Raw genomic sequence first — 23,196 nt, 5'->3', positions numbered from 1 at the left:
AGTACTCTCAAACTTGTCCATCTGCCTCAAGTCTCTCTATTCTAACATCCGTTTGAATAGGCAAGGGGGATCTTCCTCATGTGATTTCCCTGCTTAAAAACCCCAGAGAGTTCCCATGTGGCAGGGTAAAGACCAAATTCCTGCATGACAAATATACCTTTTCACAACTAGACCCCACTCAAAGTTTCTCGCCATAGCCTGCATTTCCTTACTGCCCTCCATGGCTTTTTTGCCCTAGCCTTGCACTTGACAGTTGGGTTGCACATTGGAATCCCCTGGAGGGCTTTCTAAACTACCAGAACTCGGCCCCTACCCTTGACCTTCTCTTAAAAGTGGAACTTGGGCATCAATATCTGTTAAAAATTTCCCGAGTGATTCTACAGTTTACACAGGGTAGGAACGACTAGGCGTTTGCCCCCTTGTGAGCATACCAAGCTCTTATACCCACCAACATTTGGCAGAGTTTTTTTCCATCTGTAATTCTCTTCTCTCCCTTTTCTGTATAATAAAACTTCACTCATTCTTCAAACCTCAATACTGCTTTTGCTGTGAAGGGTTGTCAGATCTCTCCCTCCTCCCAAGAATTGGCTGCTCTCTCTACCGTGGGTTCATAGTGTTTCCTGCAATTTCCATGTACGTGACAGTTGTGAGTCATTTAAAGGAAGGACCTTTCCCTTATCCATAATGTACCCCAAAAGTCTTGCATAGTGCTTGGCATCTTGGTTTGAATAAAATTAGACATTGTCAACCTGACTTCAGTGCCTGAAGAGACTCTAGTCAGATCCATTTTACAACAGTATGTAATTACTTGAAATAAAATTAAAAAGCAACTGCTATGGTATGTTGAGGGTCAAATCTTGCCAGAGTAATTGAGTTTTGTTCTATGACAATGTGACTGACGGTGTAGCAAGGAGGAATCATAGGGTGACTGTGTAGTGAATGAATGATCCATTCTATCATGATTTTGATAAAGCTCTTAATTTTTTCAAGAGAGCTTTCTCAATGGTAATCTAGGAAGACATTTTCCCAATTATACAATTTTAGTCGATGAGGAAGTAACTATCAAAGAAAGGCTTCTATGATTAATAATTAATAGATATGAATTATTATTATTATAGTATAATGCCCATCGTCCCCCCTCCTAAAAAAGGGAAAGCCCACATGCTACTGGAATGTAGATCGTTATTAAATTTTGGTCACCATAGTTCATCAAGGAGATGGAAAAATGTGTGAGGATTCAGAGATGAATGCCAAAGATAATTAAAGGAGTGGAAAAATCTGTCCTATGAGGAAAGGTGTAATTACAGCAAGAGGAGGCTGAGAGGTACACATCTGATTACTAATTTGATGAACATACACATTTTCACAGGATAGTTTATGTCCACAAAAGATGCAGCATGAGGAAATTAGCTTAGAAAGTCAGGTTTAAATTGGACATTAAGAAGAATATTCTAACTAACTGGATTACAAAATGCAAATCTGATCATGTTATTTTCTTGTTAAAAAAAATTGACTTCCCATTGTCTCTAGGTCAAAGCCTACTTTAAAAAAAAATAAAGCATGTAATTTATTAGTTAGCTGATTTTTGACAGATCAAAGTTCCACTGATTTTTTTTTTTAAGGAAAATGACATACAATAATGGTTTGGGAATTTCAACTTGGAAAATTTAATTATGAATCAAGCAGAAATCATATTGTCATATCAAAAATGTTGTCTAGTCTCTAAGTCATATCTGACTTTTTGTGATGCCATGGACTGTAGCCTGTCCAGTCTTCTCTGTCCATGGGATTCTCCAGGCAAGAATACTGGAGAGGGTTGCCATTCCCTTCTCCAGGGGATCTTCCCGACCCAGGGATTGAACTAGAATCTCATGCATCTCCTGCATTGACAGGCAGATTCTCTACCCCTGAGCCACCTGGGAAACCCCTATAAAAAATAGATAGAGATAAATATAAACAAGAAGGAAAAACACAGAGCCCCAAATTGCTTATGTTGTGGCCCAAACGCTGTTTCCATGTTGAGACACAGCTTGAATCCAAAATAGTCCACAGTGCACTAATCGTGAAGTGGAGAAGCCATGATGTATGATGTGTTCTGTCTTATGAACAAGTTCATATTAGGTTTTATTAAGTAAATCTACATTAAAGTATTTTAGGCTGAAAAAATGCTTAAGATACATATTATCTTTTTAAAGATTTCCTTCCTCTACCATTTTGAGAATTTTTTCAACTTTTAGTCTATAATAATTCAAACATACTACAGAGTTGCCAGAACAGTACAAAGAATACCTAGACACCTTTTCCCTGATTCACCTTGAGTGATATCATACAGTATTTATCTTTCTCGGACTTATTTCACCTGACTTTATGTCCCCTGTTTCTCCTCAAACATTCATCAACCAATATTTGCATCCATCCACCAGTCTTGTCTGTAACAAATTGTGAAGTTTGCCTAATAGTGAATTTCTTAATTCCCTCTTTCCTTCTACATTTATTGATTGGAATTCTTTTGGAAGGAGAAGTTGCATTGACTGGATTTAGTTGCAGAATGTCACATACTTCTAACCATTCTTTTCTGATCTTTTAACTTTTCAGATTATTCGTTTGACAGATGTATTTTTAATGCCTTTACTATTCTTATTTAAAGTATTTACATTTTATTAATGTTTGCATAAAGGCATTGCAATCACTTAAGTTATGTAGTACATGTTTTCATTATAGGCAGACTGAATGATACTTAGTTTTATAAATGAAAAAATCAATGACTTATCTTTTTAAAAAAACACAAGTGAATGACTTTAAGAGAGACACACTCTGCATGCAGGCCTTAAAAAATTACTAGTTCTTTGTTTAGCTTCTGAATGTCTAGTAATAAAAATATTAAAATACTATCTTTGCCAAGCCACAAACAGTTCATGGAGCACATGTAAGTTCTATATCAGAACCTTAATTTAAGCATTTCTTGGCCTTTGTGAATTTACATTGTTAATAGTAGCTGAATTACACAGAACACAGCATATTTAGCATGGATTTTTGTAGCTCAGCGATTTCCATCGGCTGTAGTTATCATGGAGTGTTTGCCTACAGTGGTTGGTCAGCAGAAGGGTATCAAATTGCAGCTGATTGATTTCTGAGTCAGTGGTGAAATCACTTTCCAAGAATTCTATCTCTCGTTTTATAAAAAATTAGAAAAGAGCATTATTTAGACCAGAAGTGGACAAAGTTTTTTTTGTAAAGGGCACAATAATACATCCCTTAGGCTATGTGGACCATACAGTCCATGTCACACCTACTTCGCTGTGTAGCATGAAAACAGCTGCCAATAATATGCAAGTGAGTGGGCATGACTATGTGCCAATAAAACTTTATTCACAAATAACGGATGGTGAGCTGGGGGGTTCCAACCGGCTCCTGATTTAGACAGACTCAGAACGTCCATTAACGTTTATCCTTCTCTCTTATCATTCTCTACAGGCAGAAGACTCATCTTTGAAAATATGTATTTGGGAGATAGTCACGTTCTATTGAATACCTTGTGCTGGTGCTGCCATAGAAAAATCTGGTTACACTCTGGGGAGGTCGGCTGCGGCTGCAGGACTGATCCGCCTCGGCCCTGAGATGAGTGTCCGGCCTGAGTGGGCACACCATGAATAGATACACAACCATCAAGCAACTCGGGGATGGAACCTATGGTTCCGTCCTGCTGGGAAGAAGCATCGAGTCTGGGGAACTGATTGCTATTAAAAAGTGAGTTTTATCCTTCATACTCGTGGTTCTTACCCCGGCTGTCTGTTCTCAGATTCCCTGCTCCCTGCCCTGGTTTCCTGGAATTAGCTTCCCAATACACTCCCTGCATCCGAGTCCTTGCCTCAGACTCTGCTTTCAAAGAACCCAAACTAAGAGCTTTTAATCTCTTCCTATCAGTTGTAGGATCAAGCCCCCAGTTTTACAAATAGGCCCTTTCCTGTTTTCTTTGGCGCATCTCTTCCCACTCTCCCCTTGTCTTCTTCATCCCAGCCACTCTGGCCTTTGGCTTCTTGAACTCACCAGATACCTTTCTGCCCTTTGCCTCCCTATGCAACTCCCTACCCCACGCCTCCAACTGGGCCAAATTCCCCTCGTCCTTCAGGTCTTGGTTTAATACCGCTTCCCAGGACAACTGTTCCCTGATGCCTTAGACAAGGTTAGGTCGCTTTGGGGCCCAGTTTCACGATGCCCTGACCCTTTCCTCCATAGCACTCAACACAGAAGATGGTTAATCACCTGCCTTCCTGCTTCGAGGTCAGTGCCATGAGGAATGTCTCTCTAGTGCCTGGGCCACTGCCACATAGCAGGGGCTAAAAAAATACCTAGGGCATGAATAAAGGGACTGGTCACTCAACTGAGAAACAGTGTGACGTCGGGGACAGACTTGTCAGAGTGAGGAGGAGAGATGAGAGTTGGTCTTTCAGTAGCCAGCAATGAGACCTTGGGGAAATGGCATAACTTCTCTGTTTCTTAGTTTCCTCCCATCCCATCTGTCTCGTGGGGCTGCCATAAGATTCAAATGAGAGGATGTGGTTGAAGTGCTGTGAACGCGGGAACCCTTAGATTTCTGGCCAGCTCACCCGGCTCTCTGTCTCTCTCCACAGGCTCTGGGCCAGGGGTTGGCACGCTTCTCCTGCAGAGGGCCAAGCAGTAAATATTTTGGCCTTTGTAGGCCATACGGTCTCCGTCACAACCCAGCTCTGCTGGCGTAGTGGGAAGGCAGCCACAGATCATATAGAAACAAACGGGTGTGATTGTGTTCCAGCAAAACTTCATTTGTGGAAACTGAAGCTGGAATTTCAGATCACTTTCACATGTCATGATTTATTATTTTTCTTTTGTTTTCTGCAACCGTTTAGAAACATAGGTGAGGGACTTCCCTGGTGGGTCAGTGGCTAAGAGTCCATGCTCCCAATGCAAGTTCAATCCCTGGTCAGGGAACTAGGTCCTACGTGCCACAGTGAAGAGTGAAGGTCCCACATGCAGCAACAAGACCCAAATAAACAAATAAATATTTTTACAATAAAATAAAACAAAAGATAAGTGCCCTTCTTGTCTCGTGGGCTGTATCAAATCAGATGGTCGGTGGGGAGCTGGCCCATGGGTCATAGTTTGCCAACCCCTGTACCAGAGGGCCCGTCCTTGTGCAGTCCAACATGGTGGCAAGTAATCATGTGTCATTTAAATGTAAAATTTAAATTAGGAATTCAGTTTCTGTGTTGCACTAGCCTCACTCCAACTGCTCAGCAGTCACGTGCGTCTAATGGCTCCCATATTGGACAGCACAGAACTTTCCCACCAGTACAGAAAGTTTGATTGGAGAGCTCTGGTCTAGATAAAAGAAGCCCATGGGATTTTTCCCATGGTCAACTAATTAGTGACAGAGCAAGACATCAGTCCAGATCTCTTTGCAGTTACCCTGTGCTAACTCTCCTGGGGAACTCTTGTGCTGGAAAATTGATTGCACTGCCAGGTTCCTAGGTAAAGTGCTGTTTTGGATAGTATATAATATTTGGTAGAAACTGGAACCCACTTTAAGCACTGTTCATTAGGTCCAGAATGAAAACTTTTTTTTTTTTTTTTTAAAGATAAAGCATACCCTGTTACTGGGAGTAAGCATGCTGTTTGTTTCTCTCTTCTCTTTCAGAATGAAAAGAAAGTTTTATTCCTGGGAAGAATGCATGAACCTTCGGGAGGTCAAGGTATTTATTAACACATGAGGGAATAATTTACATATGGTTGATTAAAATTGCTTTATACATGGTAGATTTATAGTTGATACAGGTAGAATTGTTTCACTGAAGCTGAAAAAGGAGGCAGATGATAACAATACAGTTAACAGCTAAGAGAAGAAGATTGTGGTATTATATTAGTGCATGTACTTTTTTTAAAAGTTTTTTTTCGTGTGTATTCATGTACTTTATTTAAATCTTGGTAATAGACTGTTAACCACAGATTTATTCAGCTTTCACTAGTTTCTCACTAATGTCCCTTTTCTTTCAAGTTATGATGAAATGTGCATAGCGTAATATTTACCTTTTTAAACACTTATTAAAAGATTTGCACCACTTTGTTTACATAGTAAACTAAATGGTATTAGAAAATCTGTCGTACCATCCAGAAATTGAAATATGCAGTAATCATATTGTATAGTCGTCTCTGAGGAAAGCCTTTTTGCACGTTTTCCACAAACAATGCCTGTGCATTAATGTTAGCCTTTTTGCACATTTTCCACAAACAATGCCTGTGCATTAATGTTAACAGAAACTCAAAGGAAAATGGCAGGTTGCCAGGTAGATAGTTGGAGAAATAGCGGACACTATTAGAATGACAAAGGTGTCTCATGCTAGAACCCAGAGGGCTCAAAATAGATTCAGAATTGCATATTTGACCTAAAAATGATACAGTTCACTGGCATTAAGTATATACATTATTGTACTGCCATCAGCAGCATCCATCTCCGGGACTCTTTTCATCTTGCAAAGCTGAAACTCTTTATCCATTAAACAAAAATTCCCCATGAATCCCTCCCCTCAGCCCCTGGCCAGCACCATTCTACATTCTACCTGTATGAATTCAACACTAGGTACCTCATTTAAGTGCAATCATACAGTATTTGTCTTTTTTGTGACTGGCTTATTTCACTTAGAATGTCTTCAAGATTCATCCCTGTGTCAGGATTTCCTTCCTTTTTAAGGCTGATTAACAGTCCATTGTGTGGATCTATTATATATTGTTTATCCATTCATCCATCGATGGACATTGAGACTCCTTTGGCTATTATGAACCTTCCCATATCTTTAAACTCCTTTCCACTGGCTCCTTGTCTTCCGTCTATCAATGTGCCCATTGTTCTCTCTAACCAGACTCAACCCTCCCTCCCCTGGACCTCCCACCCATCCCTCTTCCTGACCTCACTTTCCAGAGTCCCCCTCTGCCATCACTTCACCCCACCACTGACTTTCCACTTCACTGAATCAGGCGTTCCTCGAAGCTGCTCTCCTAACAGCCACAAGCTGCTCTCCTAGCTGCCAAGTCCAGGATCATTTTCTCAGGCATTTTCTTGTCTGTGGACCACTTCCTCCTCTCCTCCCCTCCTCTCCCATGTCTGTGGACTCGCTTTGACCCACCTCTTCCCCTTCTTTCTTGCCTTTCACCAATGGATCTATGAGTCCACCCTTTAAATAGTGATAATTTCTCATACTCTCTTCTCAGCAATTTTTTCCTTTGCTTTGACTTCTCCTCCCAAGGGATTTTATTCGTTCCCCTTCCTTCAGCAGCCCCTTCACATCTTTTATCTTACTTATGCATTTAGATCAGGGGTCAATAAATAGCCTACTGCCTGTTTTCATTAAAAAAAAAATTGTTGGAATGCAGCCGTGTCCATTTGTTTACATATAATCGATGGCTGATTTCATGCTACACTGGCCAAGCTGAGTAGTTGCAGTGGGGACTATATATGACCAGGAAAGCCTAAGCTATATACTGTCTGTCCCTTGACAGAAAAGTTTGCCGACCCCTGCTTCAGGTCCATATATCCAACTGCTTAGTGGACATGAGTGCCTGAATTTTCTAGATTGTCTGCCTCCCCCAGGGCTCATCATTTCCCCCTCTTCTGTCATAATTATTGTTTACCCTCCACTCAGAAGCCACAGCTCATGGAAGTGGCCTGTGTGACCCCACTCCCCACACATCTGGTCTCCCCAGCACTCAGCTGTTCACACACCATCTACCATTTACTGAGTAGCTGTTATGGGCCAGGCAGCACCTTAGGTGCTTTACACGCTCGGTCTTATTTCATCCCCACAACCATCTGATGAGGAAAGTCTTAACATCTTGAGTTTCATGATGAGAAGAGCTGAGACCCAGAGACTCAGTAATTTGCTGGAGGGAGATACAGCTCTAGGCAGCGAGGCTTGGTCTCAAGCCCAGGGTCTCGCATCCAGGCAGTTCTCTTCCCTCAGACACTGGGTGGCCACTTGCTCCCTCACCTGATCTCTGAGGGTCTCCCTCCTGACACATTGTTGCCCCCCTACCTAGCTTATCTGGGCCTGACTCTTTCTTTAAGTGACGTGGATGAGACTCACCGACCACTCAGAGCCTGCAGATTACTCCTCCCTGAAGCATCTCTGTTGTGCTCCTTCTTCTCCGCCTGATGCAGCTGACGTGCCTCTCTCTCTTTGGAAGCCTTTGCCAAGCCAAAACAAGATGCCTTCTTTCTGGAAGTATATCTCTCAAAAATGAGTCACGTGAGGTCCTCCACAAAATTAGTCCTTTTTTTTATGTTAATTCTTTTTCTATTAAACTGATAGAGACTTTAATTGGCCCCTGAACCTCACTTAGATGTGAGAGCTGCAGCCACTCTTAGACTTGGACTGGTAATTCATGCTCAAAGCAAACATCTGGCTAAGAGTGGAAGGCACCCTACTCCTTGGCTGGAAGTCTCTTCTCTCAAAGCTCTAAAACCGACTTCATCTTCCTCCAAATAAATCTGCCCAGTTCATCCTGCTGCTCACCCACCAGATGCCTCAGCCACGGCTGGTGGTGCATTTTAAGCAAAGACACAGGAAAGACGACTGCAGTCCATGAGAGTCTGGTGAATGCTTACGAGTTAGCAATGTTTGCTACTCACAGAGAACCAGAAATCCAACCTAACTAGAAGCAGTAATCAGGATCTGGCCATTTGGCCAAAACAGCTGAGGATTTCCTGCCAGAGAGACGCTTGGCAAAAGCTTGTCTTTCAGGGAAGAGGTTCCAGACATCTTATTTGTTCCTGTTCACTGGCCATATTTCCTCCCTTTTTCCCAGCTGTCTAAGTAACTCGGTCACATTACACATTCCCCTTGGGTGCCTTGTTATCGAGTGTCCTTCCAGGTTTGGACACTCACATTAACACTTTCATCTTCATACATTCTGGTTGTTTGCTTTATAGAAGGAATGTTCTTTTGAAGGAAGTTAAGAGATAAAGAGGGCTTTACAATTTATTATTGTCAGACTCACGTCTCCTTGGAGAAGGAAATGGCAACCCACTCCAGTACTCTTGCCTGGAAATTCTCATGGACAGAGGAGCCTGGTAGGCTACAGCCCATGGGGTCACAAAGAGTCGGACACAACTGAGCGACTTCACTCCACTCACTTTACTCACTTCATACTTTATCACTGGAGAAGGAACTGGAAACCCACTCCAGTATTGTTGCCTGGAGAATCATGGTCCAGGGGGTCGCAGAGAGTTGGACACGACTGAAGTGACTGAGCATGCACTCACCTCTCCATGAGGAAAAGGGTTTTTGAGTTAAAGGGCTTAACCCACTGTCACAGTGGCTCCTTGAGGCATTCTTAAAAGAGACAGTCTGTCAAATTCTGATCAGCTGGTGAGCAAACCTGCAGTTGGGTGTCTGGTCATCGCACATGAACTGGATTGCTGCTCAACATTATGAAAGCGTATTTGTTCACTCTGGACAGAGCTAGTGATGCAAACAGAAAATAGCTTGCACATGGCTGCACCAAACGTATGTTCCAGGAAGAGGAAAACCACACGTGTGCATAGGGAATAATCAGAAGGTCACTCACCATCTTCTAAGCCACCCACTCTGTTCCTCATCCCCCGCTTGACTTTTTTGCCTTTGCTGTTCTTGGAAGCAGAGGTCTCTCTCTCATCTCCCTTCATGGTCTTTCCAATGAAATTTCTCCTCCTTCTCCCCTCCTTCTTTGCCTTCTTCTTTAACACTTACCTTGTAAGAAGAGCTATACGTCCCAGGGACACACATGAGTCAGAAGAAAGTTGAGAGAATTGGGCTGTCAGCCTCTGTCTATTTGAGCAATTTCCTGCTCAGCATGTCTGCAGACTGCTGGCTGGTGACCTCAGCTCCCAGCAGCTGCCTCTCCAATATTAATCAAAGCCTCAGTGGTTTCCTCTCTGGACACTTTCATGGTGTGAATTCCATCACCTGGAGGGAGTACATCTAAAATAGCCCTGGCCCGGTACCTTGTGCTAGGGGAAGCCAGCAGCTCCAGTTATGGTCACATTCTTACCTCTTGGTTCATTAATTGAAATAGTTTTTCTACCTAAAGTTACTACCAATTCAGAGAAATACCGTTTATTAAAATATTGTCAGTATAATATGAATTGTGCCACTTTGCTGCAGGTTTAGAATTAGGTGCTTCTCCCTGTTTGTGGGATTGCTTTTCTTTTTTCAACAACAGACTTAACTCTAATTTTTATGTTTTTTTTTTTTTCATTGCCTTTCAGTCTTTAAAGAAGCTCAACCATGCCAATGTAGTAAAATTAAAAGAAGTTATCAGGGAAAATGATCATCTTTATTTTATCTTTGAGTACATGAAGGAGAATCTTTACCAGCTCATTAAAGAAAGGTACAGGGTGGTCATCATGTTCTTAGAAATAAATGTTGCAATGCGCATGTGTTTTCTTTCTGCTTTTGTTTATTGTGGGCATGCTGCTTCAGCTTGGCTGTTTAAAGCTGCCAGGAGATGAGGGGCCCCCACCTGCAGTCCTGCTTGGGAGGCCCTGGAATAGCTGGGGAGAAAGCTACTTTCAGAGCAGTCATTATGAATGTCTTAATGGGTGATTCACCGAAACAGGCTCAGAGGTTTAACAGATAACTCTGCAGGTCTCCTTTCCACAGGACAGTATGGGCTGAGTGACTACAGCTGAAAAGTGTAGCGGATTCATTCATTCTGAGCCATCTGTCGGATACTTCTAGGTCTCTTACAGTGCCTATCTTGCTACAGTGCTCAGGGCTCGCATGCTGGGAAGACAAAGAAACAAATAAAAAATTTACCTGCAATGGTCATTTTGAACTTTAAAAGTGAACCATGTGGAACCTGTTGGGCACATTTTCTTGGTGGCAGGTGATTGCCATTCGGAGCATCCCTCTGAGTAGTTTCAGTGAGCAAATATCATTTTTCATTGTCAGGAATAGCAGTGAAGCTGTATGGCTTGCACAACCAGGGAACAATGTCACTATCCACTGCATCTCCTAAGACATTCATGTGAAAGACCTCAGATTTTCCCCATCAAAAATTTGTTACACTTTAATTATATTATGAAGAGAGGCGATTTTTTATAAGCTATATTGGAAAGAATTTTTCTAGATTTATTATTAAATGTTTAATTGTTTCTTCTTTGTAAGATAACTGAATATATTTGGTACTTATAAGGTATGCTCTGTTACATGGATAAGCAGTTGTTTTTCTTTGGTCTTTATGATCCAAGGATCTGATCAGATTAGCATGTGAGCAAGTGTTTTCTCATGTTCTTTTGGTTATGCTAAGAATTTGAGAACAGGGGATTTGTTTTGACAAACAAATTTCATAAATCGAGATTTCTAACTTTTTTCCTTTGTCCCACACAGAAATAAGTTGTTTCCCGAGTCTGCTATAAGAAATATCATGTATCAGATATTGCAAGGACTTGCATTTATTCATAAACACGGTAGGTGATTGGAGTATTGTCCTTTGAATAGCAATGAAATGCTGTCCTCAGATAGCAGGTGTAGGATGCATCAGTGTCTTTTGTAATTGACTCCCAGAAAAAGTTGAAGAGTTGAGAGGCTGATAATGGATTTTGGAATATGTTATCTTCTGTAGCTTGATTTCTGAATTTCCCTCATTATTTATCATTTCTGCATGTTCTTATTCTCTAGATTTTAACATCAGGCTTCTTAGTTATATGTTGAAGAATTATTTCTGACCATTAATGGGTGTATTAAGGAGAAGCCTCATTTGGAATTCAGACAAACTCCACATATGATGTTTAACCCCCTTAACTAGCACTGCTTTGCTGTGGTCTCTCATTTTCTTAGTATATTTAATTTCAGCTTGTTCAGAAGGGTGTAAACTGCTCTAATAAGATTTATACAATCCAGAAAAATAAAATACACTTAAAATAAGCAAAGAAAAAGCAAAACAAGGCATGGATATAGCCAGGGGTGAGGTTACTCCATGAAATGCATGTCAGCAAGTCTTATTTAAGTAGAAGAAACAGGCTAAAGATGTGAGTTTGCGTTTGTTGTCAGACAATGCAGAACATGAAACACGACCAATTGCAACCTACTTGGTCTCTCCAATGTATAAACACTTCAGTTGCCCAAGAGAAGCAGAGCTATTCCTGGTACTGATACCAGAGAGGTTTCTCTCATGGATCTTTACATAACGTTACCTTCACAGTAAACACAGCAGTGGGTTGCATGAGCTAGTTCCAGGTCATCTCCCTCAACATAGGCCAATTACATCACCTGATCAGAGAAAATGGTCCTACTGGGGCCCAGTATGATTCACTCTAGGGATGGTCTGGTGAGTCCAGGGAGAGATTTGGAGCATCCAGAGGAATGGATGGTCACATACCCGTCAGGAAATCCTCTATCACTGTTGTTCTTAGCTGGGCTTTTGTACGGTATTGAGTAGGATTAGTAGTCTGAGGCATTACTAGTCTGGGTTACTAACTGGCCACAGACCCAGCTGAGGTTGGATTGATACCTTCTTATGAACACAGAGCCTCGGGATGGACATACGTGTCTACCAGGGGAGTAAGGAGTCCCTCAGGAGGCCATTTGGGGTGGCTTTGACATCCAGACAGATGGGCAAGCTGATATTACATAGGCAGAAACCTGTTCACTCCCAGTCGAAAGCTATCACTGCCATTGCAAATATTGCACCAGCAAATGGGTTTCACTACCCAGCAAGGAAGCTGGGCAGAAGCCCTTTGATGATAGTCAGTTCAGAATTGACGCAAATTGGCAGCGAGGGGAAAAGACATTGTGCCACATGGTAAGTCTGGGACCCTTCCCAGTCCTCTCCGTGACCCCTAAGCAGCACCTCACACTTAAGAGGTCAAACGAAACACAAACAGAGGCTGTCCATCTATGGAAGCCGTGGGTATGTGCTTAATAATTCAAGAATGATACGCAAGCCCGTGAACCAATTCTATGAAAAGTCTTCGATAAAAGGTATCATCTCTGATTTCACTGACAAAGGTTGAAGGAACACTTTTGGCACAAGAATTCCCAAAGGATGGTATGATTTTGCAAAATGCTGAAAACTTCTGTCGTGGTGTCTTACAGACAGATAGGAGGAGAAGGAGCACTTACTAGATTTTAGAGTCCTGGAGAAAGAAATGGTGAGAAATCAAAGTGAATCTCCAAAGAGAAAGGTCAGCTAGACATGTTCAGATAGAGACCCATCATAGTGTCTCAGTTACCGAGGCTCTTTGCTCAGAGGACTGCGTGGTGGGTCTGTAAGAAAGTTAATATGTGTTGGCTTTCTCTTCCTTTTTGTTGCTTTTTGCGAGGCTCAGTTGTTGCCAGGAAGAACTTACATCCTTTTATTCAGGTCTCTACCAAATCCCATCAAATCAAGCCACATATGCTCACACATACATGCACCCATATGTGCACACACATGCACACATCTGTGAGTACACATGCACACATGCAGCTACATATATACTCTCCTCCAACACCCACTAGGGCACATGTATGCATACACACAATGTATACTCATATCCAGTAATATAGCATCCATAAATGATTGGGGTGAAAACAGCTCTTCGGAACCTTGCATTATCAGTCTCCCTTGCATGCCTTTCATACTTGGATTGTACTCGGAAATGGTGCAAGGGAAGGCTCAGTTTACGGTGGTCAGACCTCCTTTGCTCTTCTAACCCCAGCACCATGCTTCTTCCTCAGATTCTCCTGGACACTCTCCCCCAGCTAAGTGCCAGTTCTGGTTTGAGCTTGATGTCATTTCATCCATTGCCTTTTGTGTTTCCTTGCCAAGTTCCCAGGTAAAGAGAACAGATGGTGTCTTTTCCTTTCAGAGAAGAGGAAACTGAGGTTCAGAGAGGTTTAAAGACCTGCCAAAGGCCCCACTGCCTTAAGGCAGTAGAGTGGAGACTAGTTCCCATATCTGTGTCCATTTGCCATGCTTCTCTAGAAAAACCTGTCCTCACAGAGAGCAGAGAATCAGAGGTGAAGAAAGTCGTGATGATAATCAGAGGTGGGGGAACTTCCCCAGGGGTCCTGTCGTAAAGAATCCATCTGCCGATGCAGGGGACACAGTTCAATCCCTGACTTGGAAAGATTCCATATGCCACGGGGCAGCTAAGACCACGTATCTGCTGAGCCGGCTGTCTAGAACCAGTGCTCTGCAACAAGAGAAGTCCCCACAGTGAGAAGCCCATGCACCGCAACTAGAGCGTAGCCCCTGCTCGCTGCAATTGGAGAAAGCCCGCGCGCAGCAATGAAGACCCAGTGCAGCCAAAAATAAATAATAAAATCAATTAACTAATTTTTAAAACTAATTAAAAATAATTGGAGGTGGGATAGATACTTATTTTGCAGGTTCTATCTCATTTTCAGTCATAAATGATTTTTGAAAACTTTTGAATGGTTTTGTATGGTGTTGACTGAACTTCGGAGCTTTATACCGTTCCTTTCCTCCAGGCATGAAAAAAAGATAATCGAAAGCACTTCGTAGATTTGTCCTGTGAGTTCCAGGCTCTTCCCTGCTGGCTGGTTCTCATTGTGTGAAGGTGCTTCTGTCCCTGGGAGCAGACTCCTTGGGGAGCAGGGCACAGAGCCGCAGGTGGTTGCCATGGCCGTGGTTAATGTCAGTGACTACCTCCCCCTACTGGGAATGAAAACACAACTCCATTGGTGCTGAGAGTAATGCCAAGGCATATGTACTTTGCAGGAGTTAAATAATCAATGCAAAGTATGTTTCATCCTTGCCCTGCACTTAAAAATATCCATGCAGGAAATCTGAAGGGCCTTCGGTGGCGTAAAGGAAAATGTTCGGCCCCAAGAGGTGGTTCTCTGCCTCGTGTTTCACCCCTTTCTTGCTGTACATGACCTTGAGTCAGCCCTTGGCCTTTCTGTGTGTTGCCATCCTCCCGGCCTTCTTGATAAAAGCACTGTGGGTTTAAATTCAGTAATATCAGTGAAATTACAACTTCCCTAGTAGGAAGGTGCGCTCTAGAAATCCATAGTGTTTAAGTATTCTCTGGTTATTTTCGTGTATTCCTATCAGATTCCTCATGAACAGAATGTGGAGAGGAGAAAGCCTTCTTTGTGGCTTGATGTTTTTCTTGCCCAAGGGTTGTTAGTGAAAAAGAAAGCACAACACATTTTCTGCCAGGATGAAAGAGAAAATCCCTCTGTTATTCGACTGGCATGGGGTACCCTGAAATTAAATTGAAGGTCTGTTCCTGTGTTCTGAAAGCCAGTTTCAAACAGGAAGATTCTGTGTTAACAGCACTTTGCTGTTTCATGATCTGTGAACAACCCAGCTATAAGGGTTTTCATTGTGAATCAGAAGCGCAGAGGAAGACGTGGGCTCATTGTTACAAGCCTGAGTGCACACATCAGCAGAACATGGACTGGGCTAGGAATCAGATCAGAGCTTAGCGCCACCTCCTCACTGGTGGGGATGGGGCTGGCACATCATCAGCCTCATGAGCTTTAATTCTTATTTGCAAAAAAATGGAGCTAGGGTGTCTGTCTGCCCCCTTTGCCAGGTTGTCGAGACTAAAAAATGAGAGGAGAGGTACTACAAACAATGACAAGCTCTTGCAAGGTGCCGATGTGCCAAGCACTGCACTAAAAGCCCTGCAAAATATTAACACGTGAATCCTGCAAAACAACCCCACTAGGTAGATACTGTTATGTCCCCATTTTATAGAGGGCAACTCATTTGCCAGCCAGTGAACAGAACTGGGATTTGAAATCAGGCAACCCAATCGGTCTGCCTACTTAACCATTACGAAACATTGCCTCTCGAGGTGATAAAATAGTGATGCTTTGTTAAAATAGAGATGAAAAGTAAAGGTACCTTACAAGAGGGCCTTAGACCTTTAATTAATGAATAGAACTCATGAGTTTAAGGTTGATCATAGTTATTGCTATTACTTAGGCCAGATAATCTACAGACATATTCACAAATGCCTCCTAGTTATAAAGGCTTATCCTCAAATACCATATGACAGATGACATATGTCAACTGACAAATACAGTTTTCATTAGTCATTTTTAAGAGTTGTTTGCAATGAAACTTTTTCCCTAGCCATTTTTTCTCTGATACTTTATTTGGGGCCTGAAGTTTGATGCATGGAAAGGAAAGCTGCTTAGAGGGAGATATGGGGAACCAAAATCTTACCTCTCCTCATTTCATCAGTGCTTACGTTCTCTGTGGAAGTAGGATTAAAGACCAGTTGGCAGGAAAGAATAAAGCTTGACTGATGGGAGCAGTTTGTCGGTGTGTACCGGAGCATGTCCCGGGTGGAAGTGAGTTACAGGGTCTGGAGTGCAGGAATGATGCTTGTATCTGAGTACAGTTGATGCGATAGGATGCACTGGACAAGAGAAGATGCAGAATTGTTGAGTGAGTGTTATAGTTGGTGGCAGGGAAGGTGGCAGTGACACGTGGATGTGGAGGACATTTCAATGTCAGAGAAATGCCACTGAAGTTTGGAAATAACAATGCAGACCAACTAGAGGAGAAAAGGGCAGTCTAAGAGGAGAAGCAGGGTTAATCTGGACTTGAGAGGACCAGCCGCACAAATCAAGGTTTTGCCGTCTGGATTGAGAGGGTCAGAACAGAGCCGGGTAGTACAAGAGCTCTGACACATTGCTTGGTGGGATTGTGACTAATTCAGCCCTCATCCCTTTGCGACTCACTTTTTCCATCTGTTTGGTAAGAAAATAATGTCTGTCATCTCTTTTTTTCATGCTTTTGATGCTCTGAGTGTTTAGGAAGAGAAACCATCATCTACAGATTGTATGTTTCAGAGGTCATGGTGGCTTCCTGGATGTACTGGCGAAAGATCCCATTCTCATAACTGCATGCATATTTACACTTTTAAAGTCAGAGAAAGGGCAGAAAGGACCCAAAGGAAGTATTTTGATGAAAACTGTGACCCAAGTCTGTTACTGTCTGGGGAAAGATGGATCCAATATAACTACAAGCTACCTGGATATCATATCAAAAGTTTGAGAACGAGAGATCATTTGGGAGAGGAGAAGAATGGTTTGGGACAGATTAATATGGGGGTGATATCAGCTGTTGTCCCTCCTAGCAGAGATGTGGGTCTGGAGAGGGGGCAGCAGGCACATTAGAGATGCATATGTGAGCACATGAGCACAGAGGTGGTTGAGGAACAGTCAGCACGTCAGTGATGGCTCTTACTTCCTCCCATAATGCGCTACTTCGAATCCAGCTTCACAGCATTGATTGTGATAGTAGATGACAAATAACCCCATTAGCAGCACTGACAGAGTTGTATTCCCTGTTTTGGTGACCCATTCAGGTTTAGACTCATGCAGAATGATGTCTGTCAGTGATACTCTCCGCAGGAGGAAGGTTTGGATCTTTCAGAGGTGTGTGACGCTGATCAGTCAGTGGGTGTTTGGGTCTCTCCTGCATGTACCCCTGAAGCCCTGCTGTAGCTGAGACAGGCTTCCCATTTGATGAGTTATCTCTGCCTTTCACATTGTGGATTACAGATCCACATTGTGCTTTTTCACTGGACAAAGTAATTAGTATTTGACATAATTGCAATACACACGATAATCTCAGATATGAGTAGGTCATATTCATAAATCCCTTGTTTCTTAGACAAAAATTGTAATTGTGTTTCTGCAGCAGTGTAAACTCCCAGTATACATAACACTTGTCTTTTGAAATGGTTTTTTTTTTTTTTTAATAAATTTATTTATTTTAGTTCGGGGCTGAAATGGTTTTAATCTCAAATTCTTTCTGGCTGACTTGGGCAACGTATGCATGGTATTTTTTTCTTGAGTGACAATTTCTTTTTTCCAGGTTATCTCAGCCCATAATGGAGTTTTGGTATTTTAAAAGAAGTCTATTCTCTTAGAAAAAAAAAATTATGAAGACAATTTTTGAAGGACTTGACATTTTGAATTCATCAAAGGAAAATGAATGGCCCAAAGGGCTTTGTATTATCATTATCATTGGGATGAATGTACAGAGCCTTCGGTGTCATACCAGACTATCACTGTCATGAAAAGAGCAATACAGTTGCAAAGAGTGATGCAGACACGATCTTGCCTCTGAATTCCTTTTCCACTTCCTCTGCAGGCTTTTTCCATCGAGACTTAAAGCCAGAGAACCTCCTCTGTATGGGACCTGAACTTGTGAAAATTGCAGACTTTGGATTGGCCCGAGAAATCCGATCAAGACCTCCATACACAGACTATGTATCTACCAGATGGTGAGTACAATCTTCCTCAAGAGGATTTAATTGGATTTCTTATTTTTAAAGACCATGAGATTATACTGAGGAGGGTATTAATGTCACAAATATTAACTTTCCATCAAGAGCACCATTTAAAAACACCTATGTGTAGGAATGTTGGCATTGTACCAGCTTTAAAAGCTTGTGTTGTAAATAATTTTAGAAGTCCAACAGGGAACTATATTCAGTATCTTGTAATAAACTATAATAGAAAAGAATCTGAAAAAGAATGTATATGTATCTGAATTACTTTGCTGTATACCAGAAACTAACACAACATTGTAAATAAACTATACTTCAATAAAAAATATTATAGGAAATCCATTATGCTTTTCCATAATCTAAATATTCTGTATATAGAGCTTCCTAAAGACTGTTTCCTAAAAGAGTTGTATAAAAGGTTCTCCAAAGACCTGTTGCAAAACCAGCTAACTGGTGTTATTAAAACTTTCAGATCCTAAGCATTTGATTTAAGCAGTTGTCCATGACCAAGAAGAGCCTACAGACAACGAATTCTATATTCTCTCTTGCACGATCTCTGTCTGCTCTCTCTCACTATCTGTATTTCTCAAAGATGCTGTAGAGAAGAGACCTGTCGAGAAATGCTCAACAGAAAATTTCGTGATACAGAAGAGCCCAGCTTTATGCTGCAGCCACAGCTGTTGGCTTTACAAGTTAACACACCGCCTTGAACAAGACAGAAAACAGAAATACATAAATGCTCTCCTGGAGAGCTGATAGTGTGTTTAGTTTGCTTCTGGCTGTTGGATGGGAACTAGCTTCTCCTCTGTCCTGCAGGTACCGGGCTCCGGAGGTGCTTCTGCGGTCCACCAGCTACAGCTCGCCCATCGACATCTGGGCCGTGGGCTGCATCATGGCAGAGGTGTACACCCTCCGGCCACTCTTCCCTGGGGCCAGTGAGATCGACACCATCTTCAAAATCTGCCAAGTACTGGGGACACCCAAAAAGGTAATGATGTGGGCCAAAGCAGCAGCTTCCCGTGCTCCCAGCCGCCTCCCTGGACAGCACTGGCTCGTTCTGGAATCTTCCTCGCCCTGGTAGTCCTCTGCCCCCTCCTCCTACCCTGCAGTGGAAGACTTCCTGGCTCCCTCTGCTTCTCTCCCCATGCCTCTCTGCTCTCTGCTCCCTTCTGTGCTCTCATGGCCACAGCTCTTATCCAGGCAGAAGTCTAATGTAATCCGTAGCCCTCCTCTGCTCCTTTATAACCCTGGTCACAAATTTACACCTACCTCTGGGATGGTCCACCATAGTGAGTATGGGCATGGTAATGACAAGTCACCTTTCTGTTATGGGCACATGTGCTGGAATATAAAGTCCTATTTCAGCAATTGGCTGAGGAACACTCTCTACCTTTTCTTCCTTTCAGACTGACTGGCCTGAAGGCTACCAACTGTCAAGTGCAATGAACTTCCGCTGGCCCCAGTGTGTGCCCAATAACTTGAAGACCCTCATTCCAAACGCCAGCAGCGAAGCAGTTCAGCTCCTGAGAGACATGCTACAGTGGGATCCCAAGAAACGGCCAACAGCTAGTCAGGTTTCCTTCCATTTTCTTCTGATGCATTCCTCATGAAGTTCATGTCTAATTGTGAATGATTCCTACATAGATCATGGGAAGTATTTTATTAGGTAGTATGGGTGAAAAATAGTACTGAATACCACTAATCGTGAACTATATAAGGTTTAAGAATTCAAAATAGTTTGAAACTCTTTATGTCTGAAGCAGTAAAGGTTTAAACAACATAGTTCCTTTGAAAATTGCTGTACAGTTCACATCATATATCAATAATACATGGAAATGAAAACAGATACATCCACCTGTCTTTGGCAAATGTTTTCAAATATATTCTGAGCTAGGGTGATATGTAACAGTGTGTTTATAAGGCAGTACTGGTTGTCAAAAGGTAGTCTGAAAATATCTTGTAAGATCCATATCATTCATTTACAGATGACAGAGGGAGAGAGCTAGGAAAATAACCGTAATTAGCACTTGACAGTTTGCAAATGCTTTTGTTTTTATGTGATTTTAATCCCATGAAGGTTCCATGAGATAGGTGTTACTGGTTTCATTCTAAAACAAGAAAATTAAATCTCAGAAAGTTTAAGTGATTTGCAAAAAAAAAAGAGAAAGTTAATGTTATTTGCCTTATTAACTCCACTAGTAACTAGTACAGACAGTGTACCATCAACAACAGTTCTGCCATATGGTTAACATGCCTTCTGGCTCCTGTTTTCCCAACCTGCCCTCCTTCAGGCCATTTTGATTTAGATTATAAAGTGCACCCAAAGGAAGCGTGTGGTGCTGCGGACTTCAACCACTCCTAGACCCCCTGCCAGCCTCTTTTTTGTATTGTACCTGGCCCCTTCTCAGCTTGTCTCATTGATAAATCCATTCCCTAGAGGATGGAAAAGGAGTCCAGCTGTAATCAGAGTCAACAACTTGGCTGAGCGAAAGTGACGGACGGAGTCACTTGAGGACAGGGCCCGCGTGATATTAGAATTTGCGAGAGCTGAGAGCTGGTGGTTGGGGGGGATTAAGGTATGGGGGGGAAAGCAACTTTCCAATGGCTCAAAGAAGAAAGAGCCAAGACTCTAGATGGCTCAAGAAGGTTAGAGAGTGCTCAGAAATGCACTTCTGGTGATGAAATTCACAAGTGTTTTCAGGCCACAGAAGGAAGCTGTCTAATGAACCCAGTTTTCTAAAGGATACACAGTGGCTATGAAAATAAAAAGATTCAGTAACCAGGAACCAAGAGAAGAATGTTTACTTTTTAGGAATAGTATCAGAAAAGCTAAAAATACCCCAAATTCAGTTGAGACTTGCAAAAAATACCTGGGACTAAAGAGAAGATTTCCTGAGCTAGATGTCAGAGTCCAGGACCTCTGTGGGAGTGTCCATGTTATTTGCATCTATATCTGCACTTCCTTATCAGCATTACAGGTGTTTATGGCTAGGTCCCAGAGTCACTGAGAAAGGTTATGTTATATTCAGTGACTTCCACTCAAAAAGACTAGGGAATATTTCAGAGAGAATTGCAAACCCCAGCACTTTAAGATTTATTCCTTGGTGATGCAGAAAACACAATTACCTTGATGGACAAGGTTTAACTATAGTATGTTTGACACTCTTGGCATTTGTGATGTTAAAGCAGATGTACCTGCTTATCCTTATTATTTTTTTGTATTAAAGTATAGCTGATTTACAGTATTGTGTTAATTTCAGGTATACAGCAAAGTGATAGTTTTACATATTTTTTTCTCAATTTTCTATGACAGGTTGTTACAAGATACTGGAGATAGTTCCCTGTGATACACAGCAAACCCTTATTGTTTTTCTGTATCTTCTTATTTTATATTCGATTTTTCAGAGTCCTCTTGGATCATTATATTGGCTTTCTCCATCTTATTTATTTTCTTTCTATGGAATGAAGAAATGGACTTAGAATGGTGAAATACTGTATTTAAGACATAAAGCAAATAAGTTACAAAGCCAGAATATTGGCAGAAGTAGCAAAGGGCATAGCAGTGAACCTGGCTGCTTTACCCAAATAATTTTGAGTGTGGCAACCAGTCCATACATTTTACACTATTTAGGACAAGGAGAATCACAAGGGGTGTGACAGATTCAGGATGCTGTTTTCTAGTTGGTTTGGGCAAGCTACTGCAGTAGACTGGTTAATGTGAAACCTAGCCTGTGACCCTGAATGGTGTCAACCCTCCCGGCCAGATTCTTCTTCTGAAACAGCCTCATGTGTCATTCCAGGCTCTTCGATATCCTTACTTCCAGGTGGGGCACCCTCTGGGCAGCACCGCGCACAGCCTTCAGGAGCCAGGAAAAGCTCAGAAGGACGTTCTGGAAAAGGCAGCCGTACCGCCTCACTTAAAGCCAGTCCCTCCTGCCCAGCCCCCAGCCAAGCCACACACACGCATTTCTTCCAGACAGCATCAAGGCGGCCAGCCCCCTCAGCATCTCGTGTACCCCTATAAAGCCGAGGCTCCCAGGACGGACCACCTTCCGGAGGACAAGCCCAGCCCTTTGCTCTTGCCATCCCTCCACCCCAAGCATCCTCAGGCAGTAAGCAGGACAGTTCACTCAGGAGCCCTGTCTGGCTGTTCCTTTTCTGACACCACTTCTTCTTCTTTTTTTTTTTTTAATAATTTTATGTATTTATTTTGACTGTACTGGGTCTTCATTGCTCATGTGGGTTTTTCTCTAGTTGCAGTGCATGGGCTTCTCACTGCAGTGGCTTCTCTCATGGAGCACAATCTCTAGGCACACAGGGGCAGTAGTTGCGGCTCCCAGGCTCTAGAGCACAGGCTCAATAGTTGTGGCGCACGGCTTAGTTGCTCCAGGACACGTGGGATCTTCCCAGATCAGAGATCCAACCCATATCTCCTGCACTGGCAGGCAGATTCTTCATCATTGAGCCACCAGGGGAGGCCCTGACTGCACTTCTTGCATGAAATATTTTCTTTTCAGCATGTAAGGTCTCATTATAATAGATTGGTCTTTTTGATATCATGGAATTGTGAAAAGAGCCTTGACTTTGTAGTTAAAGGTCTAAATTCAGGTTCTAGCTCTGCCTGTGAATTATGGGGGTGGTGTCTCCAGACTGTCCACTTGACCCCAACACACCTAAAGCAGCAGTGTGTGTTTGTAAATTTCCTATTGTAGCTAATTCTCTAGTTAAGTAGGATCCAGGTCTGCTGAGAAGGCAAATAAGGTGTTAATTGCATTGTTTTCTATAAAAGAGCAGGTGATTGACACTCTAGTTATATTTTCTTATATTCTATTTAGGACAGTGTCAATCATGCTAACTCTTTCAGAGATGAGCCCTGGATGAGAATCCAACCGCCTTCTTCCTATGCAAGAAGTACCCTA

The 23,196-nt window shown here is 42.3% G+C and overlaps 2 protein-coding genes across 6 annotated transcripts in view; both read left to right on the top strand.

The window, feature by feature from the left end:
* Positions 1-3,474: 3,474 nt before the first annotated feature.
* Positions 3,475-23,196, top strand: part of CILK1 (ciliogenesis associated kinase 1) — a 30,276-nt gene continuing 10,554 nt past the window's right edge. For 4 of the 5 annotated variants that reach the window (XR_014061237.1, XR_014061236.1, XM_081517357.1 and 1 more), the window contains exons 1-8: positions 3,475-3,747; positions 5,675-5,729; positions 10,277-10,398; positions 11,400-11,479; positions 18,139-18,271; positions 19,094-19,265; positions 19,684-19,851; positions 22,078-22,389. Coding sequence is in view for 3 of the 5 variants with exons in the window: in XM_081517357.1 (XP_081373483.1) it covers positions 3,647-3,747; positions 5,675-5,729; positions 10,277-10,398; positions 11,400-11,479; positions 18,139-18,271; positions 19,094-19,265; positions 19,684-19,851; positions 22,078-22,389 (1,143 nt within the window). In the remaining 2 variants the exon portion in view is untranslated. Of the gene's footprint in view, positions 3,748-5,674; positions 5,730-10,276; positions 10,399-11,399; positions 11,480-18,138; positions 18,272-19,093; positions 19,266-19,683; positions 19,852-22,077; positions 22,403-23,196 lie in introns of all 5 variants that reach the window. The other variant, XM_081517358.1, reaches the window with a different exon arrangement.
* LOC145516249 (uncharacterized) lies at positions 3,498-3,747 on the top strand. Its single transcript, XM_081517388.1, has one exon. The coding sequence runs from the start codon at positions 3,498-3,500 to the stop codon at positions 3,615-3,617; it is 120 nt and encodes a 39-aa protein (XP_081373514.1). The 3' UTR covers positions 3,618-3,747.

The sequence above is a fragment of the Giraffa tippelskirchi genome, chromosome 8 (genome assembly GCF_054371585.1).
Source record: "Giraffa tippelskirchi isolate mGirTip1 chromosome 8, T2T-mGirTip1v1.2.pri, whole genome shotgun sequence".
Taxonomy (NCBI): Eukaryota; Metazoa; Chordata; class Mammalia; order Artiodactyla; family Giraffidae; genus Giraffa; species Giraffa tippelskirchi.
The sequence above is the reverse complement of the archived record's forward strand: the minus strand, read 5'-3'. Positions and strand labels throughout refer to the sequence as shown.

Coding starts and splice junctions, on each gene's coding strand:
- LOC145516249 (XM_081517388.1), top strand. CDS start 3,498: ATGTATTTGGGAGATAGTCACGTTCTATTGAATACCTTGTGCTGGTGC.